This window comes from Eublepharis macularius, chromosome 8 (assembly GCF_028583425.1).
Source record: "Eublepharis macularius isolate TG4126 chromosome 8, MPM_Emac_v1.0, whole genome shotgun sequence".
Lineage (NCBI taxonomy): Eukaryota > Metazoa > Chordata > Lepidosauria > Squamata > Eublepharidae > Eublepharis > Eublepharis macularius.
Genome location: NC_072797.1, coordinates 55,690,861 through 55,717,367, shown reverse-complemented (window position 1 = coordinate 55,717,367; position 26,507 = coordinate 55,690,861). Strand labels below are relative to the sequence as shown.

Below are 26,507 nucleotides of genomic sequence, written 5' to 3'. Positions count from 1 at the left end.
CACTATCTATGCTCTCAAACACATCATGTAAAGGTCCACTCAGATGTCAACATCCTGTGTTGGGTGACTATTTAAAACTCTACCACCTCTTCCACCATGATAGTAATTGGCACAGATGGCTCTTTCTCCCTACACCAGTAAGTGTAGAGCATGTTATAAACCCATGTATTATCCTTATTGATGATAATTCCTCATTTAAGTGTGTGTGATTTGCATTCTGAGGATTGTGATCAGATATCTAGATCTAGTGTTGTGTAAGTACCACAAAAGCAAGTTGCATTATGCTGCAGATGATGAAGCTGTTGGTCCTTTTGGCAGTGAAGATTTAGCTTCAAGGCAGTGCTTTTGATTCTTTTGAAATATTATTTCCAGTAAATTAAATGTATAGAACCATTTTTCTTAATGCAATAAAGTTGTTGTCAAGCTGCTAAAACATTGCATAATAACTGAGATGTGTAAAACAAGCTGTTAGTTTATAGTACATTTCTTGAAGCATTGTTACAAGATTGCTGAAATAGGATCACAGATGGAGGATTTCATCTCTGACTTAAACAGCAACCCATTGCACATATCTCAGAAATTGATAAATATACTCACGTGTTTAGCTCAGATATGGAATATAACTGTAATGAAATCTGTTACGGGTATTAATATAAATAATAGTTTTCTAAAATGGTAGTGCATCTGTCGATAGGAATAATCTATATATTTTTAAAAAATCGGTAGAATGGCATAAACTGGAGTTTTTCCCTCCTGTTATTCAGAAACTTGGGGGCGGGGGGGGGGGGCATGTTTTTATCTGAGAGGGGAAGGAATTAAAATCCTCTTGTTTATTATGAAAGGTAAACGAGTACAAATTCGGAAAGCACCACAAAGTATTCCAGATGCAGTGCCTGAGAGGAAAAGATCAACTCCCATTAATCCTGCAACTACAATACGCAAGACCCATGTAAACAACAGTATTTCTCAACGACCATATAGGGATAGAGTGATTCACTTATTAGCGCTGAAAACCTACAAGAAACCAGAGCTTCTTGCTCGGTTATTAAAAGATGGTGTTAGTCAAAAAGACAAGAATTCCCTTGCAGCTGTTCTTCAACAGGTGAATATGTTTTATTTTTCTTTGCCTTATCTCTTTGTTGTATGCCATAATTATGTTACTCTTATTGCCATAAGAGACAATATTTGTTTTTCTTTTTTTCAGTGAGCATTTGGAGAGGGGGCATTGTATGCCTTAAAATGCCTCCAGTTTTGTATATGTCTTATCCAAAATAGTTGCATGTTTAGATCTAGATCCAAAAATCTAGTTCCACAAAGCAGATTGTGCTGTGGTATTAGGGGATGTGTGGTTGAAATAAAAGGGTTTTTAAAAACAAAAAAAACAAAAACCTCACTAGATGTTTGCAGCAGCTGCAGCCATTTACCTTGAAGCCCAGCCACTGGTGGATGCTCCAGTATCCTTTCATATAGAGGAGAGGGTGCAGGTTCTAATATGGATCACTAGAATGGATGCTGTCTAGAAGCAATGTTTGTCCATCTGGTAGTGGCTGCACCATTGCATGAATGGGCTTGTCTTCTAGTGTGGCTTTCCAGCAAGACTAGATAAGGAACTCAGTGTTATGCATTATAAGAGTTGGCTGTGCTGTTGAACCATATCAGCTGTGACAAAGAAAGAAAAATGTGGGGAAAGCTCTGTGACCAGAACTTTACAACACTGCCAAACAACTAAGAAACAAATAATTAGCAGAACCGTTAATAAGAACTATGCTAAAGAAGGGAAAGACTCCAGAATTCTAGAAAGAGGCACAAATTATCCTCACAGCAAAGCTGCAAAAAGATTCAAGGTGGTTTTCAATAATCAATAATTGAACATCAATAATTGAAATGTTTCCCTGGAACAAAACAATGGACGTTCTCTTGTTCACTCTGAATCTAGAAACCTTTGCCATTATGGCAAAAAACAGATTGAAAGTGACTTAAGAAAGAACTGTATGTAATGAAGATATTGTATTTAATAGTATATAAAACTGCTTAAAGGAATTAATAGTTGTTGAAGAGTTTCAAGAAATATTTCGTTATAAAGGAAAAATAGTTTCTTTGGTTTTCTTTGACAGAACAATTTTAGCAAAAGGTATAATCTTGTTCACATTACCTTGATTAGTTAAAATAGTTTTTAACTTGCAATTGTTGTATTGGAGAATAAGGTAGTAGGAGTTCTTAGTGGCATAGTTTGGAGTCTGTTTTAAATCTCAGTGATCTGTGTTTCAAAGCATTATCTTGACTACAGGAAGACTATAGCTAGCCATTGAGTTGGTAATTCAGTTTTATACTCGATAAAGAGTTTTTTCCTGAAACCTGAACTCTGCAGTCCTTTTACCATTCTGAAGTGGAGTATTCTTACAAATACAGTAGTCATAAACTATTCTTGCACTTTCTTATCCTTCTATTTTAACACATGACATAAAATCATAGGTCCAATAAATTAGTAAATTCGAGTATTGGGGGGTTTTTGCTCCACCTCTTTCTGTGTTGTGGCCAATAACTGCCAGTACTATATCTGTCGTAGGAATATGTGCAAAGTTAATTTCTGTAAGATAATGTGATGGTTGGATATAATATTGCCAATTAAATTTGCCACCTTTGGCTTATTCTAGACTGGATTCAGAATTTTTATTAAACACTGCAGAAAAGTAATCTTCGTACAACATTTCTCATGGTAGTTAAACAGGCATTGTGCTTTGTAAGATCTTGTTGTAATGACAAGGCATTTCTGCACTAGTTATCTCTTGCTTTTTGCTCTGGTCTACAAATATCTGTTCTGTCTGCTTATGTGCTTTTGTAATACATGTGCACAGAGAAGCAAAGGTGGTAAGAGAATGAGCAATAGATTGGAACAACTTACTTGTGAATAGGCTGTGCAGTTTGCATATGAAATGATAAGTTCATGCACTTACAAGTAGAGATGGACACAAACCACAAAAAAAACCCCTAAACCATGAGATTCGTGGTTTGTGGGTTTTCACGAACCAGGAACTGGGGCAAGTTTACAAACCGGTTTGTGGGGTTTAAATGCCCCTTTCCAGCCGCTTAGCAGTGGCAGGGAAAGGGGCATTTGACAGTTTAAAGGGCCCTTTCTTGCCTTACAAGGGGCAGGTCCCTTTAAACTCTCAGGTGGCTAGGGGGGGATTCCCCCCCCCGCCGCCTGCCATCTGATAGTTTAAAGGGACCTGCCGCTTACAAGCGGCAGGAAAAGTTTATATGGCCATTTCTGTGGGGAAATGCCCATTTAAACTGCTCCTTTAATATGACCCAAACGAACCAGTAGACCAGTTCATGGAAACGAGCTTCCACAAACCACTAGTTCGCGAACCACGAACCAGCGTGGTTCGTGCATTTTGGAAGGTTGTAATTCTATTCATGCCCATCTCTACTCACAAGCACATTTACTGACAGCTGAGTGGGGGTAGTGTTTCTTATGTTTGTCTCTAGAGAATGGAGGAAAGTAATACCTGTTGGAAGGTGTCGACTTTTCCATAACACAGTTGTTGACTACAGCCGCTTCTTGAGTTGTGGTTTCTATGCAATCCCACACATATGGGTTCTTGACCAGCAGAAAAGCAACTCCAGAATGTTCTAAAGCTCTATGCCAGAATTACGTTCTGATGAGTTTTGCCTTTTTTACCCTTCCCCTTAAGGCACTTGCAAAGACAATTTTTCCTTGGACCTCTTTTGATTGCCATCCTTTTAGCTTAGCATTGGTTCTCTGAGAATTTCCTCAGCTTCTTAGTCCTTCCTGTATTCTGAAATGTATCATGGGTCAAACAGCTAGTATAGTCATATCCTAAATCTGTATGCATTCTTAAGCCAAATGTCATGGGGAAAGGCTGATCAAGTTAGGTGTTCTGTTTGCTTTGTACGCTCTTTCACAATGAATGAACAAACATGGAGGATGCTTAGAAATTCATCTTGTTTCTTCAGCTGACATCTAAAAAGCAGAGTGGAAGCGTATTAGCAGTTATGCAGTATACAGTGTGAAGGTTCTAAAGAGTTTAATAAATTGTCTGTTAATTTATGTTAATTGGATACTGCATGAAGTAATAACCTAACATAAACTAACGATGAGATAATATTCATTACTACTTTCAGCATACTACATTGTCAAGCTTCAGTAATTTGCTGCTAATAGCCAGAACAAGTTAATAGTCTTAAAGCTGTTCTGGCCACTGGCAATCCAGCCATCCTATGACACTAGAATCTGAGTGCACATATATAGCTAGTTCCTACCTCCCAGCCCATGGCCCAGTAGATACTCTTAGATGTGTATGTCTCTCCAGCCAGCTCCAAGGACTCACATCCTGCCTCCAGAGCTTTCCTTGTTCCTGTCAGGCTATCACACTATTCCATTGAAAGCAGGTTGCATGCTTGGGCTTTGCACGGTTTGCAGATTTGAGTGTCCTGCTGGGAGGCTTGGACGTCTTCCATTGTCAGATCATGGGTAGCAATGGAAGGGCACAACTTTTGTTCATTAAGAAATAAGCTGCATTACCATAGACCCGTGACAGGCTATCCAGTGGACTGGTTGCCTTTTGTATATACAAATATGGAGCTAAGTCATATCGTTGAATTAAAACTGGACTGAGACATAAAGCTTGTCTGCTGCTTCCTTAATACAGCTATACTTTCATAATCTTCAGTGCCTAAATTTTTACTTAAATGTTAGGAATCTTTGGAATAATTAAGACTTCTTGCAGATCAAGCAAAATACTAACTAAGTCATATTCCTCATAGAAATCAGGGAAACCTAGGTCATAAATAAAATTAAAATACATTGTTATATCTGTGTTTTCTTATAGATGACCATATGGTCACTGAAAGGCAAAATAAATGTACAAAAATACTTGAAATGTGAATTTGGTTGCATGAAGTATCTATTCTTTACACAGAACTGAGCTAGTGCCATACAGTCTGTGTTAAAACATGTTTTTGGAATATCTTGTGTTGTGTTCTTTAATTTTCAGTGATTTCATTGAGAATGTATTCTCAGAATTTCTTGCCAGATTAATTTAGTGTAGAAATGGATATGAACCAGAAAAAAACTGAACCGTGCGGTTCGTGGCTCGTCACGTTTCACGGACCACGAACTTTCACGAACCTGCCCTGGTTCATGAATTGGTTCGTTTTGGTTCGTGAAAATATCACTTCCGAGTCAGCAGAAGGCCTGCAGGAAGTCCATCCCCTGTTGCCTAGGAAACATTGATCACCACCATGCTGTCTGCAGTGATGAACTGAAAAAATGAACCAAACAAACCAGCCTAAAGTTTGTGGCAGTCTGTCAGAAATGGGATCTGACGAACCGCTGGTTCACGAACCACAAACTGGCCTGGTTCGTCACGAATTTTGGTTCATATTTTGGTTCATGCCCATCTCTAATTTAGTGTAACCATTAAATTGTAGTTTAAAATTCTGCATTGAATCAGAGCTACAGCCTCCCACCCCCAGCTGCTCCTGAAGGTCTGATTCCTACTTGTGGCTAAATACAAAGTTTGGTGTATGAATCGCTTCATTTATAGCATAGATTGGTTAGTGTTTTTTGAGGGCAGAGGTAAGGAAACAACTGGAACAGCATGGGGAGAAGGCTCATTTATGGGGGCGAAGGGGGCAGAATTCTTTTGCCTGCATGAATGAAAGAAATGGGGAATTACTCTAGCTTTAACTACAAGTCTGTAAAATAAGATGGTAAAGAAATTCCACTTTATTAAAATCCAGACTCTTAAAGTTTATTGCAAAGAGTCTATAGGGTAAACAAGGAGTACATTTCAGAAAGCATATTTTCTGAAACTTCTGAAGCAGTTCTCACTCTTTTCTCTTAATGCTGAAGTTCTTGCTGCCAGAGAAGCAAGCTAGGTTTTAAACTGAACAGCAGTTTGTTTCTTGAGCAACTGCTGCGCCAAGAACAATAAGTAAAGCTCCAGCTTAATATGCAGCTCTACCAAAAATATGCAGATTTCTTTTTTGGATCCTAGCCATAGTTTAAGACACCAGGGACAGAGAAATTTACCTCTGTTTGGATGGTATTGCTGATATAATTTAAAACATTTAGACAGCTACCGTTTTGGTGTAAGGAAGAAAAAGGCTCCAATCATGTACATTTGAGTGTGTGCATACATATACACCACTGAAACTATTTTTAGCATAGTATGCACATTAGTTTTAAGAGTGGCTCATGAGAATAAACCCATCTGTTTTTTATACTCAGGATCTCTAATCTGTGTTAAGTGATCTTGAATGTTTGCTCATGCTAAGTGTCTTGCTTTGTCAAATCAAGGTCCATCTAGTCCCTGTGCTCTTAGCAAGAATTTTCTGTAACTATCTTCTATCATACTGTTCCAAGTTCTAAATTGTCCAAGTCAGGTATGTCATAAAGAACTGTCTCTGATATTGGCCCCCCTCCAGTGTCTCTGAAGATTGTACTTTGGGGTCTTGTACCATGTGCCTGGTTTGGTCAAAAGATGGCAGTTTTTTTTCAGGGAGGGAGAATCATAGTTGTGGAGCCCAATCCTGAGAGAAGTTCACAGCTTGTAGGAGGACTTCAGATACTTTTGTTCTGCCAGCTCTTTGGGTTTGACTGTCTTTTATTCCTGCTGCTGTTTTGTTAATATTCGTTTTTATATTGATTGATAACATTTTGGTGGTGTTTGTATATTAACTTTATATCATAAGCTGCCTCAAGTGTCCCTGATAAGTAGAAGGGTGAGGCATAAATTTTAACAAATGCTTATTACCATTTATAGCTCAGTATTGAGAAATACTGCGTTAGACTTGAGACTTCTGGTCTCTTCAGATTCTGCTTGCATGTAACTTTTAATATTTTTAGTTTTAATTTTTACCTGTAGGTAGCCAATCTCAATCCAAAAGACAATTCTTATACATTGAAAGAATATGTTTATAAAGAAGTTCAGAAAGACTGGCCCGGCTACAGTGAGATAGACAGACAGTCACTGGAATTAATACTTTCTAGGTAAGTTCAGTCCTTTTTTACCTAAACTATATCTCCAGAAAGAGAGTCCATTTATTTCCGAGAAATGACCTGTTAGTATATCTTTAGTACAATTTTCCTTGTAACCGGGAATGCTTTTTCTTTTTCTTTTTTTTTTTTTACAGAAAACTAAATTCATCTCATAATGCCACCAGCAACAATCGCTTGGAATCTCCTCAGAGTACTATAAAAGATGCTGCATCATCTCCTCAGGTATTTGTTGCTCTCTATATTCTATACGGTGCACCAAGACAGCATGTGAAAAATTTTGATGTATGTTCAGAGGCATCAGCTGATTAATATGAAAAAGGAATAGCATTTATGAATAGTGAAACAACAAATAGTGTATGGTATTTGGACATCAGGGAAAAGTGGTATTAAATAAAAAAATGTGTACTTTGATTCTGATTCCTGCACTGATTTCTGAATCCTGGCCTTCTGTTAAGTATTTTTGCTTATTATAAATAATATGCTTTTGTTTCTCTGTAAATCAAACATGGCACAACAAAATGGATGCTGTAACTTTAATTTCGGCTGAATTTGTCATTTGGTTTGCTATTTTAGACATTAATAAATTTGTGGAACATACATTTCAATCAAGATTTGTTTCAGAATCTTCCATATGATATGATTTGATATTGTTGTTTTGTTTAGCGCTTCATCCCCATTGCTACAAAGAGCTGTTTTTCTCAACAGTCCTATAATTTCAGTGTAGAAACAAGACAAAGCTCCATCCTAGTTCATACACAAGGTCTTGTCCCATTTTCGTTCTCAGGAGCAAAGCTTTGCACATCATGGTGTTGGGCAAATTGATGCTGCAGAGAATTAGGCAGTTCTGATCTCATGTTGTACTTCATGTACTTACTGGAGAATTTTTGTACATACAAGTACCTCTGGATGAGGATATTACATGGAGAAGATTTCTACTTCTAGCTTATCCAGTATAGACTGGATTTTAAGATGTCCTGTTCATTTTATCTATTTTATTTATCTGTTCTATTTACTTTCTCACTGAGACTCAACATGAAAGAACTCTGGCTCATAGAGGGATGCCATTAAATCCAATCTAGTATTGAGTTCTTAAATTGAATTGGTGACATTGTCATTGCTATATACATTTAAACCCTATATAATTGTTAAACTTGTCCTTGAACGTACAGCGTTCTTGAACATACAGCATTTGTTGCAATGTCAGTGCTGCTTAATGGTAATTTGAGTTGTGTATCTCTTTTTTCCTAAACAGTTTTGAGTAACTTCAGTTTTATTCTGTTCTAACACATAACAGAGCTGAAAATGCTGCATGCATAAAAGTTGTTGAATATTATATACCCGCTTATTCAGGAGGAATTATAAGCAATTAATGAATGTATCTGAAGTAGCATGAAAACAAGGAAAAACAACTGTTCTTTGTGCCAGAATGTGGGTGCTAGTTTCTGTCTGCTCTAAGTACTGTGGATCCAAACCTAATTTAGTGCTGTTGAATGAGAGACTGTGCTTAGCACATTGGTAACTGCCACTGCACTGCATTGAAACAATCTTAGAAATGGGTCACAACCCATCTGACTACATCATGCAGCTAGCACTTGTTGTCTTTCCAGTTTTGGCAGTCCCACACCCCCAAGCCATGCTTGAAACTTTCCAGGATCAAAATATAGCTTGCAGGGAACTGCTTAGTCAGAAAAAATCATATGCATCCTGGGTACAATTGCACGTGCATGAGCTTCAGTTTCAAAAAGTTCACTTTGGAACAGAAATTACTTGCAACCCAAAGCAATATTGGTATCATTCCCTCATCCCTTGTGGACATGAAAAATTAGAACAAGACAATACAGTGCCAACTGTAGTATTAAGGGAACAATTTGCTTTCAATTAATTTACTTTATTTATACCTTGTTTTTTTCTCCCAGTGGGGACCAGAAACAGCTCATATCATTTTCCTCTCTATTTTATCCTCACATCGACCCTGAGAAGCAGGCTAGGCTAAAAGTGTATGACTGATCCAAGGTTATCCAGCAAGTTTTCATGGCAGACTAGAGATTTGGCTTTGCATCTCCCAGATCCTCTTCCAGTACCTATACTATATTCATTGTATTTATTTATATAAAACATTTATATACAGCCTTCCTACCCAAGTAGGGTCCCCAAGGAGGCAACCATCAAGGCATTAAAAACATTAAAACAGCATTTAAAATATATACATAAATATTTAATAGTACAGTAAGAACTTATAGACATAAAAACACACACAACCAGGGGGAAGAGCCAATAAAAGTTTACTGTGGTAAGCAAAACGAAACAGAAAAGTCTTTACCCAATGACAGAGGGAGACAGATGAATCTCCCTGGAGATGGACTTCCCCATATACACTGCTTAGGCCTGTAAATTCTTGCATCATTATGGGTTAGGTTTGTTTTCTTAGGGAAAAGTTCATGGTTCAGAAAACTTGTGGCATTGTACATTTGAAACATACTCCCCCCTTAACTTTCAAACAGTTCATTTAAGCACAGTAAACGCTTATTTTGTACATGAGCAACATGATGACTATTGCCAGTTGACAGAAAAAGTTAACTGTATGTATCTGGCAGTCCACCAACCTCATGGAGCAGGATTTCCCTGCTTCTTGCTCCCACTGCAGTCCACTGAGCTGTCTGAAATTTTGTTCCTTGAAGTCCTTGTGGTCCTTGGAATACCATAATGGCAAAGTGAAGGTCTACAGGAGAAGGGATAGATCAGCAGAAAATGGCACTCCTCTCTTCTGAAGTCTTGTGCCCTTAAATCTTCAGAACTTCATGACAGGATACATGCTGATGTATATATAATTTATTCCAGATATATCTTGTTTTTATTGCAGAAACGGATTTTGGATTCTGACTTTATTGATCCTTTAATGAATAAAAAGCCAAGGATATCTCATCTTACCAACAGAGTTCAACCAACTTTAAATGGTCACTTGACTAAATCTGGTGAAAAAAATGCTGAAGCTTCACCACCACCACCACCTCCTCCTCCTCCTCCTCCTCCTCCTCCTGCAGTTGCTGCAACACCCGCTGCTCCGCCACTTCCTTCAACTTGCCTTTCCGTTTCAAATCCTCCTCGGACTGTAAATTCTAACTCCAATTCCCCTAGCACTCCTGAAGGCCGGGGGACACAAGACCTACCTGTTGACACTTTGAGTCAGAATGGCAGCGTTTATGAGGACCAGCATCACAAATACACTACTAGGACTCCACTGGAAATCCCAGCACCCACTGAAGATCTATCAGTGTGCCCAAAATCTACAGATGAGAAACGTTCAGTGTTGCACAAAAAATCCAAAAAGAAGTCAAAGAAGCATAAGGAGAAGGACCAAATCAAAGAACATAACATTGAAAATATTGCAGAGAATGGAAAAGACTGTGAAAAAGAAACTGCCAAGCTGAAGAACTCCAGTCTGAATTTTAATGAAGGTATTGTCATTTTTTCTGTGTTTGGTCAAGGCAACTAGGGTACCTTCTCACATTGCAAATGCAGTGTGGTAGCCTTTTCCCCAAGTAGGGTCCCACATTCACCAGTAAAATAAGCATATTGGAACCATGTGGGACAGGCAGGTAGTGTGATTACTTCTCATACCTTCCTTGACTTCCATTCCCACTTACCTCCTGTGTTTCTGCTGAAAATGCACCAGATGCATAAGACCAAAATATATGCAAGTGAGTTTCATTTGCAGTGATAATGTAACAAGTCTCTCTTTGGTCCCTTCTTTCCACCTGAATTTAAGTAAATGCCAAATAAATGATTTTATACAAAGGTATGTGAACGAAGGGCATAAATGACTGATCTTGCATCTGATGCTGCAACAGTCTGCCATATTGTTCAGTAGATATCTTATGTTGCTAGGGAAGGGAGGGTGCATTCTACAGTAAGTAAAATCCATTTTATCCAGTATCCAAAGCACTGAAACACACTTCCAAATTCTTTATTTAAAAAGCATATACTGGAAATGATGAGAGGAAATATAGAAAAGGCTAGCTCCAGTCTGCATACAAAGGAAGAGAGAATGCTGGGGGAAATGTAGTAAGGTGTGCAGAAAGAGCTGGAATGCAGTATAGTGCAATGCTTGGCACACTACATCACTATCATAGTATTGCGATTTTAGCTCAGATACATAACTGCTGGACAATATATGCGCAACCTAGCCTCTAACTTATTTTACTCTATATCCAGCATGTTTCCGGGCAAGCCCTGCCAAGATTCTCAGCCCCTTGTCCGTTGTGAATAATGAACCAAATTTTAGACTGCAATGTAATGTGATAAAAAATGTTTCGTAACTCCTGAAAGGAGTCAAAACTCTTAGCTGGAAAGGGAGCAGTACCAGTATGCAGCCCAGTCGTGTAGAGGCCTGTGTTCAGTGATAGAGTATTTGCTGTAGACAAAGAAGGTCCCAAGTTCAATCCCCAGTATCTCCACTTAAAAGAATCCATCAGTAGGTGATGTGAAAGATGTTTGTCTGAGACTTTAGAGAGCTGCTGCAAGTCAGAGTAGACAATCCTCATACTGAATCAGATCATTGAACTCTTAAAGTAAGACAGTTTCATGTGTTCAGTGTATGGAGAGGTAAAACTCAAAATGAGTTGTGTTTGTTTACAGGAGTGTTTGAAAATAGGATGCCTGACATGTTTATGTATTAAATATTCATCAAACATAAACTTCATAAAACCCAAGAAGGTAAATAGGAAATATGTTAAAAAAATTAAAGCTCTGGACATTTGATCCATATAGAGAATACCTAAAATGGGATTTAATGTAAATACATGTGTTAAAGCAAATCTGCTTTAAAAAAAATTTAACTCACTAGTACTCTTCTTTTTCTTTTTAATTACTGTTTCCATGACCAAAATCATAAACAACAAACTCACATGACTCTGCTTTAAGTATACTACCATAAAAATATAATGGCAGTAGTTAATGTTTGTCATTATTGTGCAGTCCACTAAATATGTTGTGTTAGATCCACAGTACTGTTACGGAGCTTGTTGAATGGACTTTTCCCTCCGGTTGAAGGCCTCTAAGCCTCCTGAAACTCTGTTCCTAGATGTCAGGGTGGCAGTGTTCCTGGGGGTCATGAACAGCATGAGCTCAATAAAGAGGGATCTGCAATGACGGGGGAATCGGCCAGAATTGACCACCCCCCTGCCAACTAAAGCTTTCTATTGCTATTATAATGTTAGCTTCTGATAACGAGTATTTAAAACTTAATGTGTTTCATGTATGTAATTATATACCTCAAAAGTGCTTCTGTGTGTAAATATTATTTTGGTCCTGGTTTTTGGAAAGGAAAAGGAATGAGGCCTTTCCCTTCCCCACTAAAAACTGTTCTCCATGTTTGAGGAAATATATGAATACATGATTAAGGACATTATACATTCAGTTCACAAATTTTAAACTTTTATCACTACCGCATGCATTCCACCACCACCCCACCACAGCCTTCTGAAGTTCTGGAGAGAACAGAATTGCTGCCTTCTTCCCTTAGGTCGAATTGACTGTACAGTAATTAGGAACCAAGGTATCCTGCTAAGAACTAGTAGACTATGTTAGGGTGATGGAGTGTGTTACTTCATGTCCTGAACATATTGTAAATCTTCATACAGAAGAATCACTGTTTAATTGGCCAAAACATGTATTTTATAAATGGAAAGTTAGCATATCAGGGAAAATGCAAAATTTGATGATGCAATTTAGGATGATTCTTCATTAATGTCTCTCTGAATAAGGATTATATGGGAGAGTTGCTACATAATGATTTAAGTAGGTGAAACAATGTAAGAACTGTGTAAGAACTGGTGCTCAGGTTGTAAAGAAGAGTACATAAATAACGAACGGTGTTGGGAGTGAAAGAAAAGAGCTGATATTACCTCCTAGCAGTATGATTTAAAGGTACCTTCACATGCTGTGGATGAGAAAGGGACAACGGTCAGCAAATGAATAATTGCTGTAGCTATATCTGCATCTTGGGATTGTCATTGGTTTGTCAGTACTATCTAGTTCTCAGATACTGATTTGCCTTTTATAATTGTGCAAGTAATAAAGTTAATTCCAGGAATAATTATAAGCGATGAGGCAATTTTGAAGATACTTTGTATCTCTTTGTATCTCTTAGTAAAAAGTATGAATCTTCCTACTGTGTTTTGGATATAAATAGTGCAATGGAAGATTGTATAATTTATATATATGAATTCTGTTTTTGATCCCTGATGTCGTTAAGTAAAAGCCTTAAATCACAGAGAGCAGTGGTTGAGTTATTCAGAGTTGACAGCGCTGGAGCTAGATGAACCAGTGCTGCAATAATATCAAGAAAACTTCTCCAACTCTAAATTTTCAAACATTCAGTTCAAGCAATTTCTCTCAATGGAGGAACAAAGAACAGATAACACCTATGATCAGTACACTTCTGCTTACTAGTAAGTTGTAGTTGAACTAGCAGAGGTGATAAAATGTGGGAGTACTTTACTCCAAATGTAACTTCTTAAAACTTCAACCCCAAAACGCTTTGGAAATATGATCTACCAACAGCACCAGGCACTTCTGCCCTTAGTTTGGCAGGGTATTCCCAAACAGTAGAATGTTCAAACATTGCAGGACATCACAGCTTTTCAGTCAGTGGTTGAGGGGAGGAGGGCCAGTTTTCATTAAACTGAAGCCAGGATGCAACATTTGTGATATCTTAGCAGTCAGAACTGGAGAGGGCTTGCATATTAGCAGGGAATAGCTGTGTTTTACTTTTAATTTTTATCCATTTTCAAATGCTTCTAATTTTTCCTTAGCCAATCTATTTGTTTTTACTTTTCTTTCTTTACAAATCATTCATGTGGTAAACTAAAAATGGCATCTGCAGCTGGAGAAAAATAAAATGTGGGATATAGAATATTTCAGAAGCCTGGAGCTACTGCTTTTCCTCTTGTTTCAGCCAGGATGGCACCAGTTTACTTCATTGATTTATAAGGGATATAGCAGTGCTTTGGCTATACTTGCAGCATAGTTTAGGAATAGAGTGAAAAAATGACTAGCAATCTTGACTGGTGACAATATAGTGGGTGATTAAGTGATTGAAGTAAACAAATTCATATTGTACAGGGGAAACAATTCTGCATATTTCGTTATTTGCCCAAATGCTAAATCTGGCATTTCATGTTATACCAGTGTGTTAGCTTACAGTGTTTTAAGGCACACAGCTTAAATATATAGTAGGGGTGTGCACCAGAAAAAATGTCTCCTGCTTTGGGTTTACCCGAGGTGGGGAAAAGCTTTGTAAACACTCAAAACCCTAAGCAGCAAGCTGCTTCGGATTCGGGTATTTAAATCACTTCGGTGTACTCCATAAAGATTTGGAGCGTACCGAAGTGAGGGGGGAAGCTTCCAGCTCACCACCCTACTTACCTGGCCCTGAAAATGGGTATTTAACCCCCCCCCGGCCGACAGCTGGTTGGTGGGGATTTCCCCATCAAACAGCTGATGCCGAGGTTTAAAGGCCCCTTTTCTTTTTAAAAAAAAAGAATTTTTTATTGGATGGGTTAACATACAATTAAGATTAAGATAGTTACATTCCCCTTCATTTCCATAAATATATGCTCCCCCTCCCCTCCCCTCCCCCTTTTCTGTGTTGACTTCCAACAGCACTGCAATCCCCCATTTTCTAATCTTACTTCTATATCCTAATTGTTACCTTACTTTATTACTTCTGGTAAAGATCTAAACTATATCTTATCTTAGTTAATATCTTTCAAAGGACCATAATTGCCCTTTAACGTCCCATTTTTTCTCTAAATATTTTTTCAGTTTCCCCCAATCTCCAAAGAATTCCTTTGGATCTTGATCTCTCAGTTTCCTCACTAGTTTGTCCATTTCTTCCATGTACAACAATTTTCGTATCCACTCTTCAATCTCTGGTGTTTCTTCTCTCTTCCAGTATTGTGCATATAAAGTTCTTGCTGCTGTTATCATATAAAACAACAATATTCTATCTTTTCTATTAATCTCTTCTAAGTGTAACGATAATAGCAACATTTCTGGATTCTTAAGTATTAAAGACATTTCAGCACATTTTTTAGACCAAAAGTCTCTAGCCTTGTCAGAAGTCCACCACATATGAAATAGAGAACCTTCAAGTTCCTTACATTTCCAGCACTTATTAGATAGCTGTTTGTTAGCAATGGCTAGTTTTTTCGGTGTTAAATACCATCTATATATCATTTTGTAGCCATTCTCTTTGATACTGGTACATGTTGAAATTATTAAAGTATTTTTCCACAATTGTTCCCATGCTTCCATCGTTAATTCATTATTACAATTTATCGCCCACTTTACCATTTGAACCTTAACTGTCTCGTCCTCTGAAAACCACTTTAATAAAAATTTATACATTTTAGAAATTGATTTACTATTATCCCCCAGCAAAAGTTCTTCTAACTCTGAATTTTTAATTCTAAAACCTATCTTCCTTTGATCTGACTCAAATAAATCTTTGATCTGTCGGTATTGTAACCAGCTGTACTTGAATGGCAGTTCCTCATTTGGTCTGAGTTTCAACTCCTTATTTTCTATTTCTGTTAGCTCTCTGAAGGTAAGCCATTCTTTTCCTTTGTATTCTGTATTCGGGTTGATCACTTCAGCTGGTACAATCCATAATGGTTTCTCTTTATCAATAAACTTTTTGTACTTTAGCCAGATTAAAAATAAACTTCTTCTCAAATAATGATGCTGGAACATTGCATCCATTTTGTGTTTGTCGTACCACAAATATGCATGCCATCCAAAAAGCTTATTATATCCTTCCAGTGTTAACAATTTATGATTGGTTAAAGACACCCATTCTTTTAACCATACTAAACATATTGCTTCATGATATAGTCGAAGATCAGGTAACTGCATTCCTCCTCTTTCCTTAGCGTCACAGAGTACTTTCATTTTAACTCTAGGTTTCCTTCCTGCCCACACAAATTCCGATATCTTCCTCTGCCATTTTTCAAATTGTTTTTTGTCTTTAACAATTGGAATCGTTTGCATCAAAAATATAATTCTGGGCAGCACATTCATTTTAACTGCAGCAATCCGCCCCAACCACGATACGTTTAATTTGTTCCATTTTATCATATCCCTTTCAATTTTTGTCCAGAGCTTTTCGTAATTATTCTTGAATTAATCAATATTTTTAGCTGTCAGCTCTATTCCCAAATATTTGGTTTTGTGTACCACTTCACAATCCATTACTTCCCCCAATTCTTGTTGCTTTTTCTTGGTCATAATTTTAGTTATTATTTTTGACTTTTTTATTTATATAAAAGCCTGCCAAATCTCCAAATTCTTTGATCTTATCTAGTAATCTTGGCAAAGTTTGTATTGGATCTTCTACGATAAACATCACATCATCTGCAAAAGCTCTTAACTTATATGAAGATCCCTTTATTTTAATTCCTTTTATGTTTTCATCTTCTCTTATCTCTCTTAACAATATTTCTAAGACCATAACAAACAGTAACGGTGATAGTGGACAGCCTTGTCTTGTTCTTTTTCTTATTTCAAACTTTTCTGTCAAATCGTCATTAACACAGATTGTCTCTCTCTGTTTCTTGTTGATTGACTTTACTGCTTCTATAAATTCTCCATCGATGTAAACATAAAGTCCCAATTCAAATTGTCAAAGGCCTTCTCTGCATCCGCAAAGAAGAACCCAACTTCTTTATCTGGACGTTTATCAAAGTACTCAATGGCGTTTACAACCACTCTCAGGTTGTCGTTTAAAGGCCCCTTTCTGTGCCACTGTGCAGCAGCATGGAAAGGGGTTTTTAACCCCGGGCTGGCTTGGCTCAGCAGCTTGGCAGGGAAATGCCTGCCAAGCCACTGATGCCAGGGTTTAAAATGCCCCTACCAGCCGCTGTGCAGCAGCACAGAAAGGGACATTGTAAACTCTGTCCAGATTGAAGGGAGGAATGCCCTTTTCCTGCCTCTTCAGAGCAACAGGAAAAGGAACATTTAAATTCCTCTCCCTGCTTTCAAATGCTGACCACTTTACAGCTGATGAGAGGGGAATCCCCTCCTGTCAGCCCAGCCAGCATTTAAAGGGCTTTTTTCAGCTGATGAGAGGGAAATCCCCCTCTCAGCTGAAAAAAGCCCTTTTAAATGCCACCTGCTTTACCGCTGATGGGAGGGGATTCCCCTCTCATCAGATGTAAAGCAGCCAGCATTTGAAAGCAGAGAGAGGAATTCCCCTGTTGTTGCGAAGCAACAGGGAAATGGCATTGCTCTCCCCCCCCCCCTTGGATCAGCTGCCTGGATCAGCCTCCACGGGCTTTAGTCCATTTTAAACTGCTCTATGGGCGCAAGCCCCAGGGAATGCTCTCGTTGCTGGAGGAGCGCTGGGGACTCCGGACTGCCAACCCCGCCCTGCCCATTGAGGAGCATGTCCAGCAACTACAGGAATGAACGGGGCAGGCCTGGCGGGAGGCCGCCTGCTGCCTGGCCTGTGCCCAGGAACAGCTGAAGGCCACCTACGACTGGGGCACTCAAATGAGAACCTTCCAGACAGGGAAGGAGTCCTCGTACACTACACAGCGTTCCTGCAAGAGGGGAGATCCCTGGCGGGGCCCCTATACAGTAAAGAGGGGTTGGGCCCCACCATGTATGTGGTACAGTGTGGTACTCACCAGTGAGACAAGAAGACCCTTCATGTGAACATGCTGAAGCGGTGGTATGCACGTCCATGGAGAGAATGTCAGCTGACCCAGGACCCCCTGGAGTTGCCAGCCAGCGAGCTACTGTGGTCAGCAGAGGACCCGGAGTTCGAGGAGCCGTGGGTGGGGCCCCAACTGGATGCGACCCAGCAGGCCCAGCTTTGAGCTCTCTGGGAGCGAGTGCCAGGGGTCACCAACCTGGTACAGCACGCCATCCCAACTGAACCAGGGCAAGCTGCATGGGCAGTGTGGTGACCCATCCCCAGAAAGCGGTGGGAGGAGGTAGACTGGGAGACGGAGGAGATGTTGCGATTGAGGGTAATCGAGGCATCCAGGAGCGAGTGGTGATAGTGCTGGTACCCAAGCCAGACGGGTTGACCCGCTTCTATGTCAATTACAGAGAGCTGAACCAGGTGGCCAAGTTTGACGCTTACCCAATGCCATGAGCGGACGTGCTGGTGGGCCAATTGGGAGCTGCCCAATAGCTGTTAGCCCTGGATTTAACGAAAGGCTACTGGCAAGTGCCCGTTTGCCCTGAGGACCGGGAAAAGACGGCCTTTACCACCCCAAGGGGCCTCTTCCAGTTCCGCTGCATGCTCTTCAGCCTCCACGGGGTGGCGACCACCTTCCAGTTGTTGGTGGATCGTGTCTTGGGGGACTGTTGAGAATTCGCCATAGCGTACATCGACGATATCATCATCTTCAGCCCCGACTGGCCCACACACCTTGAACACCTGGAAAAGTTTCTTAAGGCTCTCCAGCAAGCTGGCCTGAAGGCCAACCCCAAGAAGAACCATCTGGGGTTCCAAGAGCTGCAATACCTCGGCTTTGTGGTCAGGGGTGGACAAGTACACCCGCCCCCCAACAAGGTGGCCTCAATAGGAGATGTGCCCCAGTCCCAGACAAAACAACAGCTCAGTCAGTTTCTGGGACTCCTCGGGTGTTATGGGCACTTCATTCCCCACTTCGCTACCCAAGGGGCCCCCCTGATGGATTGTTTAAAGAAGGGCACCCCAAACTGCATCAGGTGGACCTTGGATTAGGAAGCAGCCTTCGCTGACCTGCACACTGCCCTCTCCCATGCAACAGCCCTATGGAACCCAACTTCATCTTAGCTACCAACGCATCAGCCACAGGCCTCAGGGCTGTCCTGTCACAGGAGCGCAATGAGATGGAGGTGCCCATCCTGTTCCTGAGCCGGAAGCTACAGTCTGCAGAGCAGCGGAATGCAACGGTAGAGAGGGAGGCCCTCGTGGTGAAGTGAGCCATAGGGGTCCTCCAGTATTATCAGGCCAACAACCCTTTCGTGTTGGTGACAGACCACATGCCCCTCTAGTGGATGCACCGCATGAAGGAGCATAACCCCAGGGTCCTGTGCTGGTACCTCTTCCTCCTCCCATACCAATTCGCAATCAAATACCGCAAGGGAGACAGCCACCTTAATGTGGACTTTATGTCACGAATGTTTGAAGATGACCCCACCACCCACGAGTCAGAGCCAATGGGGGAGGTGTGTCCAGGGTCTGGGGCCCAGCCCCCAAACTTGCCAGAGGAGAGGGAGGGAAGGCAGCTGGCAACAGGAGAAGAAAGAGAGACACCCCAATCTCAGGAGGGCAGAGCAGCACCCAAGCCACAAAGGGTCAGAAGGGGCAGGTGGAAGCCAGCTAGCCCCACTCTCCAGTGGGAGGCTAAGAGCCCTGACGGGGAGTAAGGACGGCCAGGTGGGGACCAGGGCAGAGGGAGAAGGCACAAGAGATGGGGACATCCAGCCATCAGCCAGCCAGCAACGGCAACCTTACCAGCAGAAAGGCAGCAGAATCAGCACAGGGCCATGCCCCAACCTGCAAACAGGAAGGAAGGGAATACTGGGTACCCTAAAGACTGAGAAAATAGAGAGTAAATATCAAGAGGTTCTCAAAGCTATGGTATTAGCTGGGAAAGCTGTGATAGTATTGGGATGGAAAAACGAGAACAAATGGACTATGGAGAATTGGAACAATTATCTCTTTGAATTTGTACAATCAGATATTTTGGCTTTATTTACTGAAGAGAAGACCTGGGAGGAAAAGACGAGTTCGATTAATAAGAAGTGGTCACCTTATTTTGACTGGATCATGGAGGAAGAAGCCAAGAAGGATATTAACTGGAAACTTTGGACCTTGTGCCCGTGGCTGAAGCAATGACAGAAGAAGATTAGGGGAGGGGAGGAAACGGAGAGAGGGGAGGGTAAGGAAAAAGGAAACCTGTATAACAATACCAGGAAGTTTACTTTGTAAAAATTTGTGTTAAAATAAAAGGAACAGGTATTAAAAAAAAAAGGAAGGAAGGGAATAATAGGGACCAGCTGAGGCTGCCTGAAGCTCTGAGCGGAAGAGGCTTGGCAGCCCAAAGCAGCCAGACTAGCTACCCCAGGTGCATCTGCTTGAGGCAGCCCAGGCTAAGGCTAGATGGCAAAAGAGGGTGTGGCTGGCAGGTGGAGCCAGGAATGAGAGAGAGGATATAAGGGAAGTCCACCCACAGGACAGAGTGGGTTGTTGTGTAGGAGTGTGGTGGAGTGGAGGAGGGAGCATGAGAGAGAGGAAATGAGAGAGCAGTGGAGAGGAGGTGGAGGAAAGAAGATGGCGAGGAAGAAGAGGAGTGAGACTGGCAGCTGGATGGGAACAGCTGTCATGGAAGGCAGCCAGGACTCTGTCAGGTGGAGCAGGCCTGCAAGGGGAATGAGAGGGAGCGAGGGTGATGTAGACCCCCCCCCCATCCACAGAGCAGGAACCTGCATATTCTCTGATGGCATCCCCATATCAAGGTCAGGAAGGCTGGCGCCTTACAGGGCGATGCCCAAGACAGAACCTGACAGAAGGATGCTCCTTTGCCCGCCAGTTCGCAGTGACAGGGAAAAGGCATTTCCCTCCCCCCTTTGATCAGCTGCTTGGTGGGGATTTCCCCGTCAAGCTGCTGATCCCGGGGTTTACAATGCCCCTTCCTGTGCAGCTGTGTAGTGGCATGGAAAGGGGCATTGTAAGCCCCGGCCAGCTTCCATCTGCGGCTTTCCAAGCCACTGATTCAAGGGGAGATGCTCCTTTCTTTGCCGCTTCGCAGCAGTGAGGAAAGGGCATTCCCCCCCCCCTTCGATCAGCTGCCTAGCTAGGCAGCTGGTCCAAGGGGAGGCACTAAATGCTCCGCAGCAGCGGGGAAAGGTCATTTAACACTTCCCCCTTTGATCAGCTGCTTGGCGGGGATTTAAATGTCCCTTTCTCTGCTACTTTGCAGTGGCATGGAAAGGGGCATTTAAACCCCTTGACCCGAAGTAGTTTACCCAAATCGGAAACCCGAACTGCACACCCATAATATACAGTTTTGGGCGTTTGTCATTCGTTGTAATGGCAGCTTTTGGATAGTCATGAAGTTGAAGGGTATTTGTTTAATGTCTCTTCTATTTTGGAAATTTACATAAAGGCCTTTATTGCATCTGAAAGAACTGTCTGGAAGAACTTTTGGAGCTGTTTCTAAAAATAACCTGAAGTTACTGAATATCAACAAGGGTGTTTAAATAATTACTTTAGGCTTCTAAAAACTCAGTGACACACTTCCCAGAGCCAAATCCAGTGGTGACCTATTTTAAAGTCTTTAGAGTTAACAAAAAAGTTGATTTACAGATTTGTGAATAAATCCCTGCTGAAGTATACTGCTGATTAGATACAATCCTGTAGGTTTTCAAAGCAGTGAGGTTTATGATATGATTATCCCAGTAAAAGCTTGGGACAGCTTGAAGTTTCTTTTGTAGACTGTGAATGAAGTCTGGCTATATTTAATTTTTATTAGGTTCTTAATAATATTAAGGAATTAAGATTGTTTTCCAAAAATATTGATTTAGGGAATATATTCTTAATCAGCAGACTTCTATAGATTTTGTTTAAGAATACAGCAAAGCTGTAAGTTAGTATGATGCAAGTTGCATAACTAAAATTATAACTACAAAATATCAAGGATAGTATCTTATCTAAATGCTGTATATTGTAAAATGTTGTGATGTAATTTGAGGTTTACTTTGTTTGAAACTTGCTGACTGCCAACAAAGTAAACACTTCAGTATTACTCACAAATATTAATATCCTTGGTAAGGTTATATGTCTGTTCATAATAAGGAGGTAGTAGCCCTTTAATATCTTTAAAACAAGCTGTCTGGCTTATTCACACTAGTTTGGATGCAGAGTGTTTCACATAGAGGTCTGCTCATTCAGCAGGGCTGCCTATTCCCCTTTGTGCTGCAGACCATCATGCCCTTCCCAAAAGTTACTTTTGAATATCTGGGAACATCTAGAATGGTGCACAAAGTGGCACGTAAAGCTGCTGTGGGATGCTGGATTGGAATCTGCAGTGCACACAAGACCCTCCTAGCAGAAGCACCTTCAAGGGCATGGGCACTTCACACTAAAGTTGTATTTTTAACTTGTTATCCTGAGGAGTGATAGGTACAACCCATCGTTCTGTAACATGGATGATTATTCTTACTACACACTTGATGTTATGAATTTTTGTGTGATTTGTTTGCTACTAAATTCTATGATCTTTGCATGTCCCTAACTTTGTGGGCTCATGAAGGGAAAGGTAAATAATAGAAAGAAAACGTTTGGCTTTCCACTCCATTGTCCTTTATTTCACTCCAGTGAAAACTGGAGGTTGGTGTAAAGCTCATACCTCCTATTGTCTGCCGACATCTGCCACAGAAATTCTTGAATTGCGCACAGATGCCACAACTTGTCTAGAAATAATAGAAGACTGACCTTGGGTTAAAACTAGACTGTTTTTATTGTATGAGGTCTGAAGTTGATTTTGCATTTTAAATTTCTGACATTGACTGTTAAGAATTTGTCAAGACAACCTCTATTATAAACATTCAATAGAGTGCATTGCTGTTAATTGTCTCTTGAGACTATGAAAACTAATCCTTAGGAAGAAGCACTCTATGTAGGCACTTCAAAGTCAGATCAGGTTTGCCTTTAGTACAATCTCTTATCAAAATGTCAAAACTTGTATTTCTTTATAGGTGTTAAAAAGACTTGCACTGCTTCCACAGATCCTTTGTCAACAAGTGAGCTACCCGACTACTTTGTGTAAGTAGGATAATGCTGAAGCAGCAGGGTGGGACAGGGAGAAACTTTTTAATGCAATTTTCCTTGGTGATAAAGTATTTAACCCATGAAGACTGTTACCATGCTACAAAATGGAAAAGCAGCATGAAAATGTAGCAGTGTTTTAAGTAAAAACATCATTTTTAGCAACCTTATGTTGACTTCCCCTTCTACTTGTCATCCCCATGGAAAAGAAAAATGTTCTTGGAATACATGCCAGTTCAAAGAGTGCTTTAGGATGAAGTTCATGCTTGCTTCACATCTGACTACCTCATTCTAATGTAAAGGCCAAAGCGAACAAGTGGATTGACGAGGAGAAGCACTTGAATACTGATTTAAGATCTTGATCCTAGTATAAAGATATTCTCCCATCCCCTCTTCACAAAGAGCAGCATCCTGTACACAAATAACCTTTTTTTTCCTTTGATAGTCTTGTTGGAAAATAGACCTAATCCAATTTATTCCCAAAGATTCAAAGACAAACTATTCTTGGCAATTGCATAGGAAAGTACTCAAAGGGAAATTAGAGATACTGAAGGATTACTGAAAATGTGGCCAGAGCCTCTTGATTCCTCTTTAAGTGGTTCACAATTTTTAGCCATCTCCCGTGCAATCCCTTTCGTTTTGCAAATCTCATACAGCTGCAGCATGTGCTGTAATAGTGGCTAGGAGCAAAGGCTTAGTTTATTATTTATTCTTAGATATTTAAAAGCTACTTTTCCTATGCTCCAAGAAACAAACAAAGCAAAATAAGAGATGCTTCTAGATAACTTTGGCTTTTGAATTGGTTATTTTTGTAAACATTGAAAAGTACCAACCTTTAACACTAGATGCAAACATGTTTGTATGTTTCAGTAACGTTCAGTCCTTTATTTCTCTTGGCAGCATCTGCTGCTTAGTGCCATTTTTTCCTTTGCCCTCACTAATGCTTAATCTGGCTGTGGTGACCCATATGATTTTCCTTCACATCTGTGCTGTAGCTATGTCTGAGAGAGCATTAGGACAGCATCAACAAAACTGCATGGATTCCTGTATGATTAAGTGGCATAGCCAGCAATATGGAAGATAAGAAATCCCCCTTCTGCCCCTCCTCCCCAAAAAGAAATAGCACAGACTAAGCTCTGTAGACAGAGGAACAAACACCTATAGAAAGCACACAAAAGTGAATGTTCAGTGAGATAAGTCTTCTGTTGCAATGCAAGCCAGTCTTGACAAACCTGTTTCTATGCAGAACAATAAGCAAGATATTCATTATAATTGCATGGGATGAAAATTTTAACTCTCCACATAAACAAGTTGTCCCCCCCCCTTTTCTTTCTGACTCACAGAATTAGTGTCTGTCACTATAAGACCAATTACTCTTTTTTGCTAGTTGCTTCAATGTCTTTTAGGAATGTACTATATAAAAGAGATGATAAACTTTCATGAAGGACCATTATTCCAAAAATGTTAATGACATTCTCTTGTTCAACTAAACATACTTGGAATATATTTTTCAAGTACTAAAACTGGGCGGTGTTTGTAATGTGCGGCATGCGCACAATCTGTTGCTCATACAACGTAACTATTTTTAGAAATCTTTCTTACTAATAATTACACAACCAAATTGTTGGAGCAGTTGTAGGAAGTCCTACAGAAAAGTAGTTTGTTTTTAAATATCTGGGTGCTGATTTTCAGTGTGTTCTGTTGGTGTGACTCTAACCATGTCCTCGTGATTCTTGTCCCTGGAATCTCATTGCCTGCATATGTCCATGACATATCAGTTGCAGCTGGCACAGGCCATAGTTTGTCCTATCTGGACAGTGCACACTCCACCTCTTGTACAGAAGAATCTGAGATAATGCAGTTTTGTATTTCCCCATAAACCATCTGAAATTATGATTAGCAGTTGCTCATCCCAAATTATTGTTAACAGTTCAATACAAGGGATAGGAAAAGACCTCAAGAACCAGTGCAAAGTATGCATTTCTTTCAGGGACAAATATTTTGTCTGATGAAATTGTAATCTTACTCATTTTAGTAGCTATAACCCAATAGAGAAGAGCAGTATCAGGAAATAGTAGGGGAGATGGTGTGCCAGTATACAGAGTTGCTGCTTTGAAAGCAAGCATTTTGCTTGCATAAGATATTTTTCCAGTGAAAAATCACTGTCAAACTGACTTAATCAGCTACAGTCATGTCAGGAGAAAGACAATATCCTTCTCCCAACTGATTTTTTTTTACTGTAAAGACATTTTATGCAAGTAAAATGCTTAAAACCAAATATTTAACTTCATTTGTCCAACATGTTTAGAACAACTCCTGTTCTTCAAAAGTTATGGTGGTTTATACTTGGCTTAACTGTAGGAATTTTAAGCTATCAGATATTCATCATATTTAATTTTAATGTCCTTTATTTCAATAAAAACCTTCAGGTAATATTTTAATGTATATTTATTGAAGTAAATAACAGATTATCAAAAGGTGAGGTGCAGTTGGCTGGTATTATTTGTAGATCAAGTGACCCTTAAGGGTGAGGTAGAAATTAAGGAACTTAAATTGGACAACATTTTAAAGAAGTAAAGGCTTAAGATACTGTAAACTGAAAATATTGGGAGAGGTTTCTAAGTGATCTTTTTTTTCTTTAAAAGAAAATATATAGCAATTGTCTCATATGAACAAAGGCAAAGTTACAAGAATGATTTCAATGCAGAGTATGATGAATACCGAACATTGCATGCAAGGATGGAGAGCGTTACTAGGAGGTTTATGACACTAGATGCACAGCGTAAGCTGCTTTCTCCAGGATCTAAAGAGTATCAGGTAAAACTTGTTTTCCATCTTCTTCTGTGTTGGATGCTGTAAAACCCTGTCTTTATGGATATTTTGAATAGTATTCCTGATGTACATTGTATAATTACAACAATGTCTAGTCACAATCCATAAACATGTTACTATCTAAAGATCCTCAGCATCTTGTATTTTTTGACCGTATATGTTCCAGATATTCTATTCCGGATGACCTTTGGGGTTTGGCAACTGATTATTTTGAAATCAGGAACTGAATATATGATTTTGATGCAAAGATAGATCATACATCAATTTTAAATTCAAAGGCAGCGCCATGCTATAAATTATTTAAACACAATCACTCTAGAGCTGCTTATTTAGTTAATATCTCGAAACACACACTCAGAGTATCGTTTACTTCCTTTCATTTTCAAACAATGCCCATGGCAGTTCTGGATGGCCACTTCAAACATATCCCGCCAGCTCAACGTGTTTGCATACGTGGGTCTAAAGAAATAGAGGATCTACCCCTCTATATCCTTGCCTGTCCACTGTACTATACCCCTCTAGAGTCAAATTCCTGGCAGCAATTTTAGATAACTTAAAGCAATACTCAGAAGTTGAGAAAATTTCTATATTGCTATCTGATATAGATGCGGAAATGTCTTATAAAGTCTCTTTATTCAGAATTGCAGCAAGAAAGATAAGAGCATTTGTGGTAACTAGAGGGGAATTTGGATAAATTTTTCTATATCTTATAGTCCTAGGGTATAACGTGCTGTACTTGTACTTTGTAGTCCTTGGAGTTTATGGAGTATATATCAACCGTATATTTTGTTTGTTAATTGTAAATTTGCTACGGTCAGT

At 39.9% G+C, this 26,507-nt stretch overlaps 1 protein-coding gene across 1 annotated transcript in view; it reads left to right on the top strand.

The window, feature by feature from the left end:
• ELL2 (elongation factor for RNA polymerase II 2) overlaps window positions 1-26,507 on the top strand; it is a 64,163-nt gene that overhangs the window by 30,473 nt on the left and 7,183 nt on the right. The window contains exons 5-10 of the mRNA XM_054986506.1: window positions 843-1,102; window positions 6,894-7,018; window positions 7,162-7,249; window positions 9,888-10,482; window positions 22,787-22,853; window positions 25,502-25,673. Coding sequence (XP_054842481.1) covers window positions 843-1,102; window positions 6,894-7,018; window positions 7,162-7,249; window positions 9,888-10,482; window positions 22,787-22,853; window positions 25,502-25,673 — 1,307 coding nt within the window. The remainder of the gene's footprint in view (window positions 1-842; window positions 1,103-6,893; window positions 7,019-7,161; window positions 7,250-9,887; window positions 10,483-22,786; window positions 22,854-25,501; window positions 25,674-26,507) is intronic.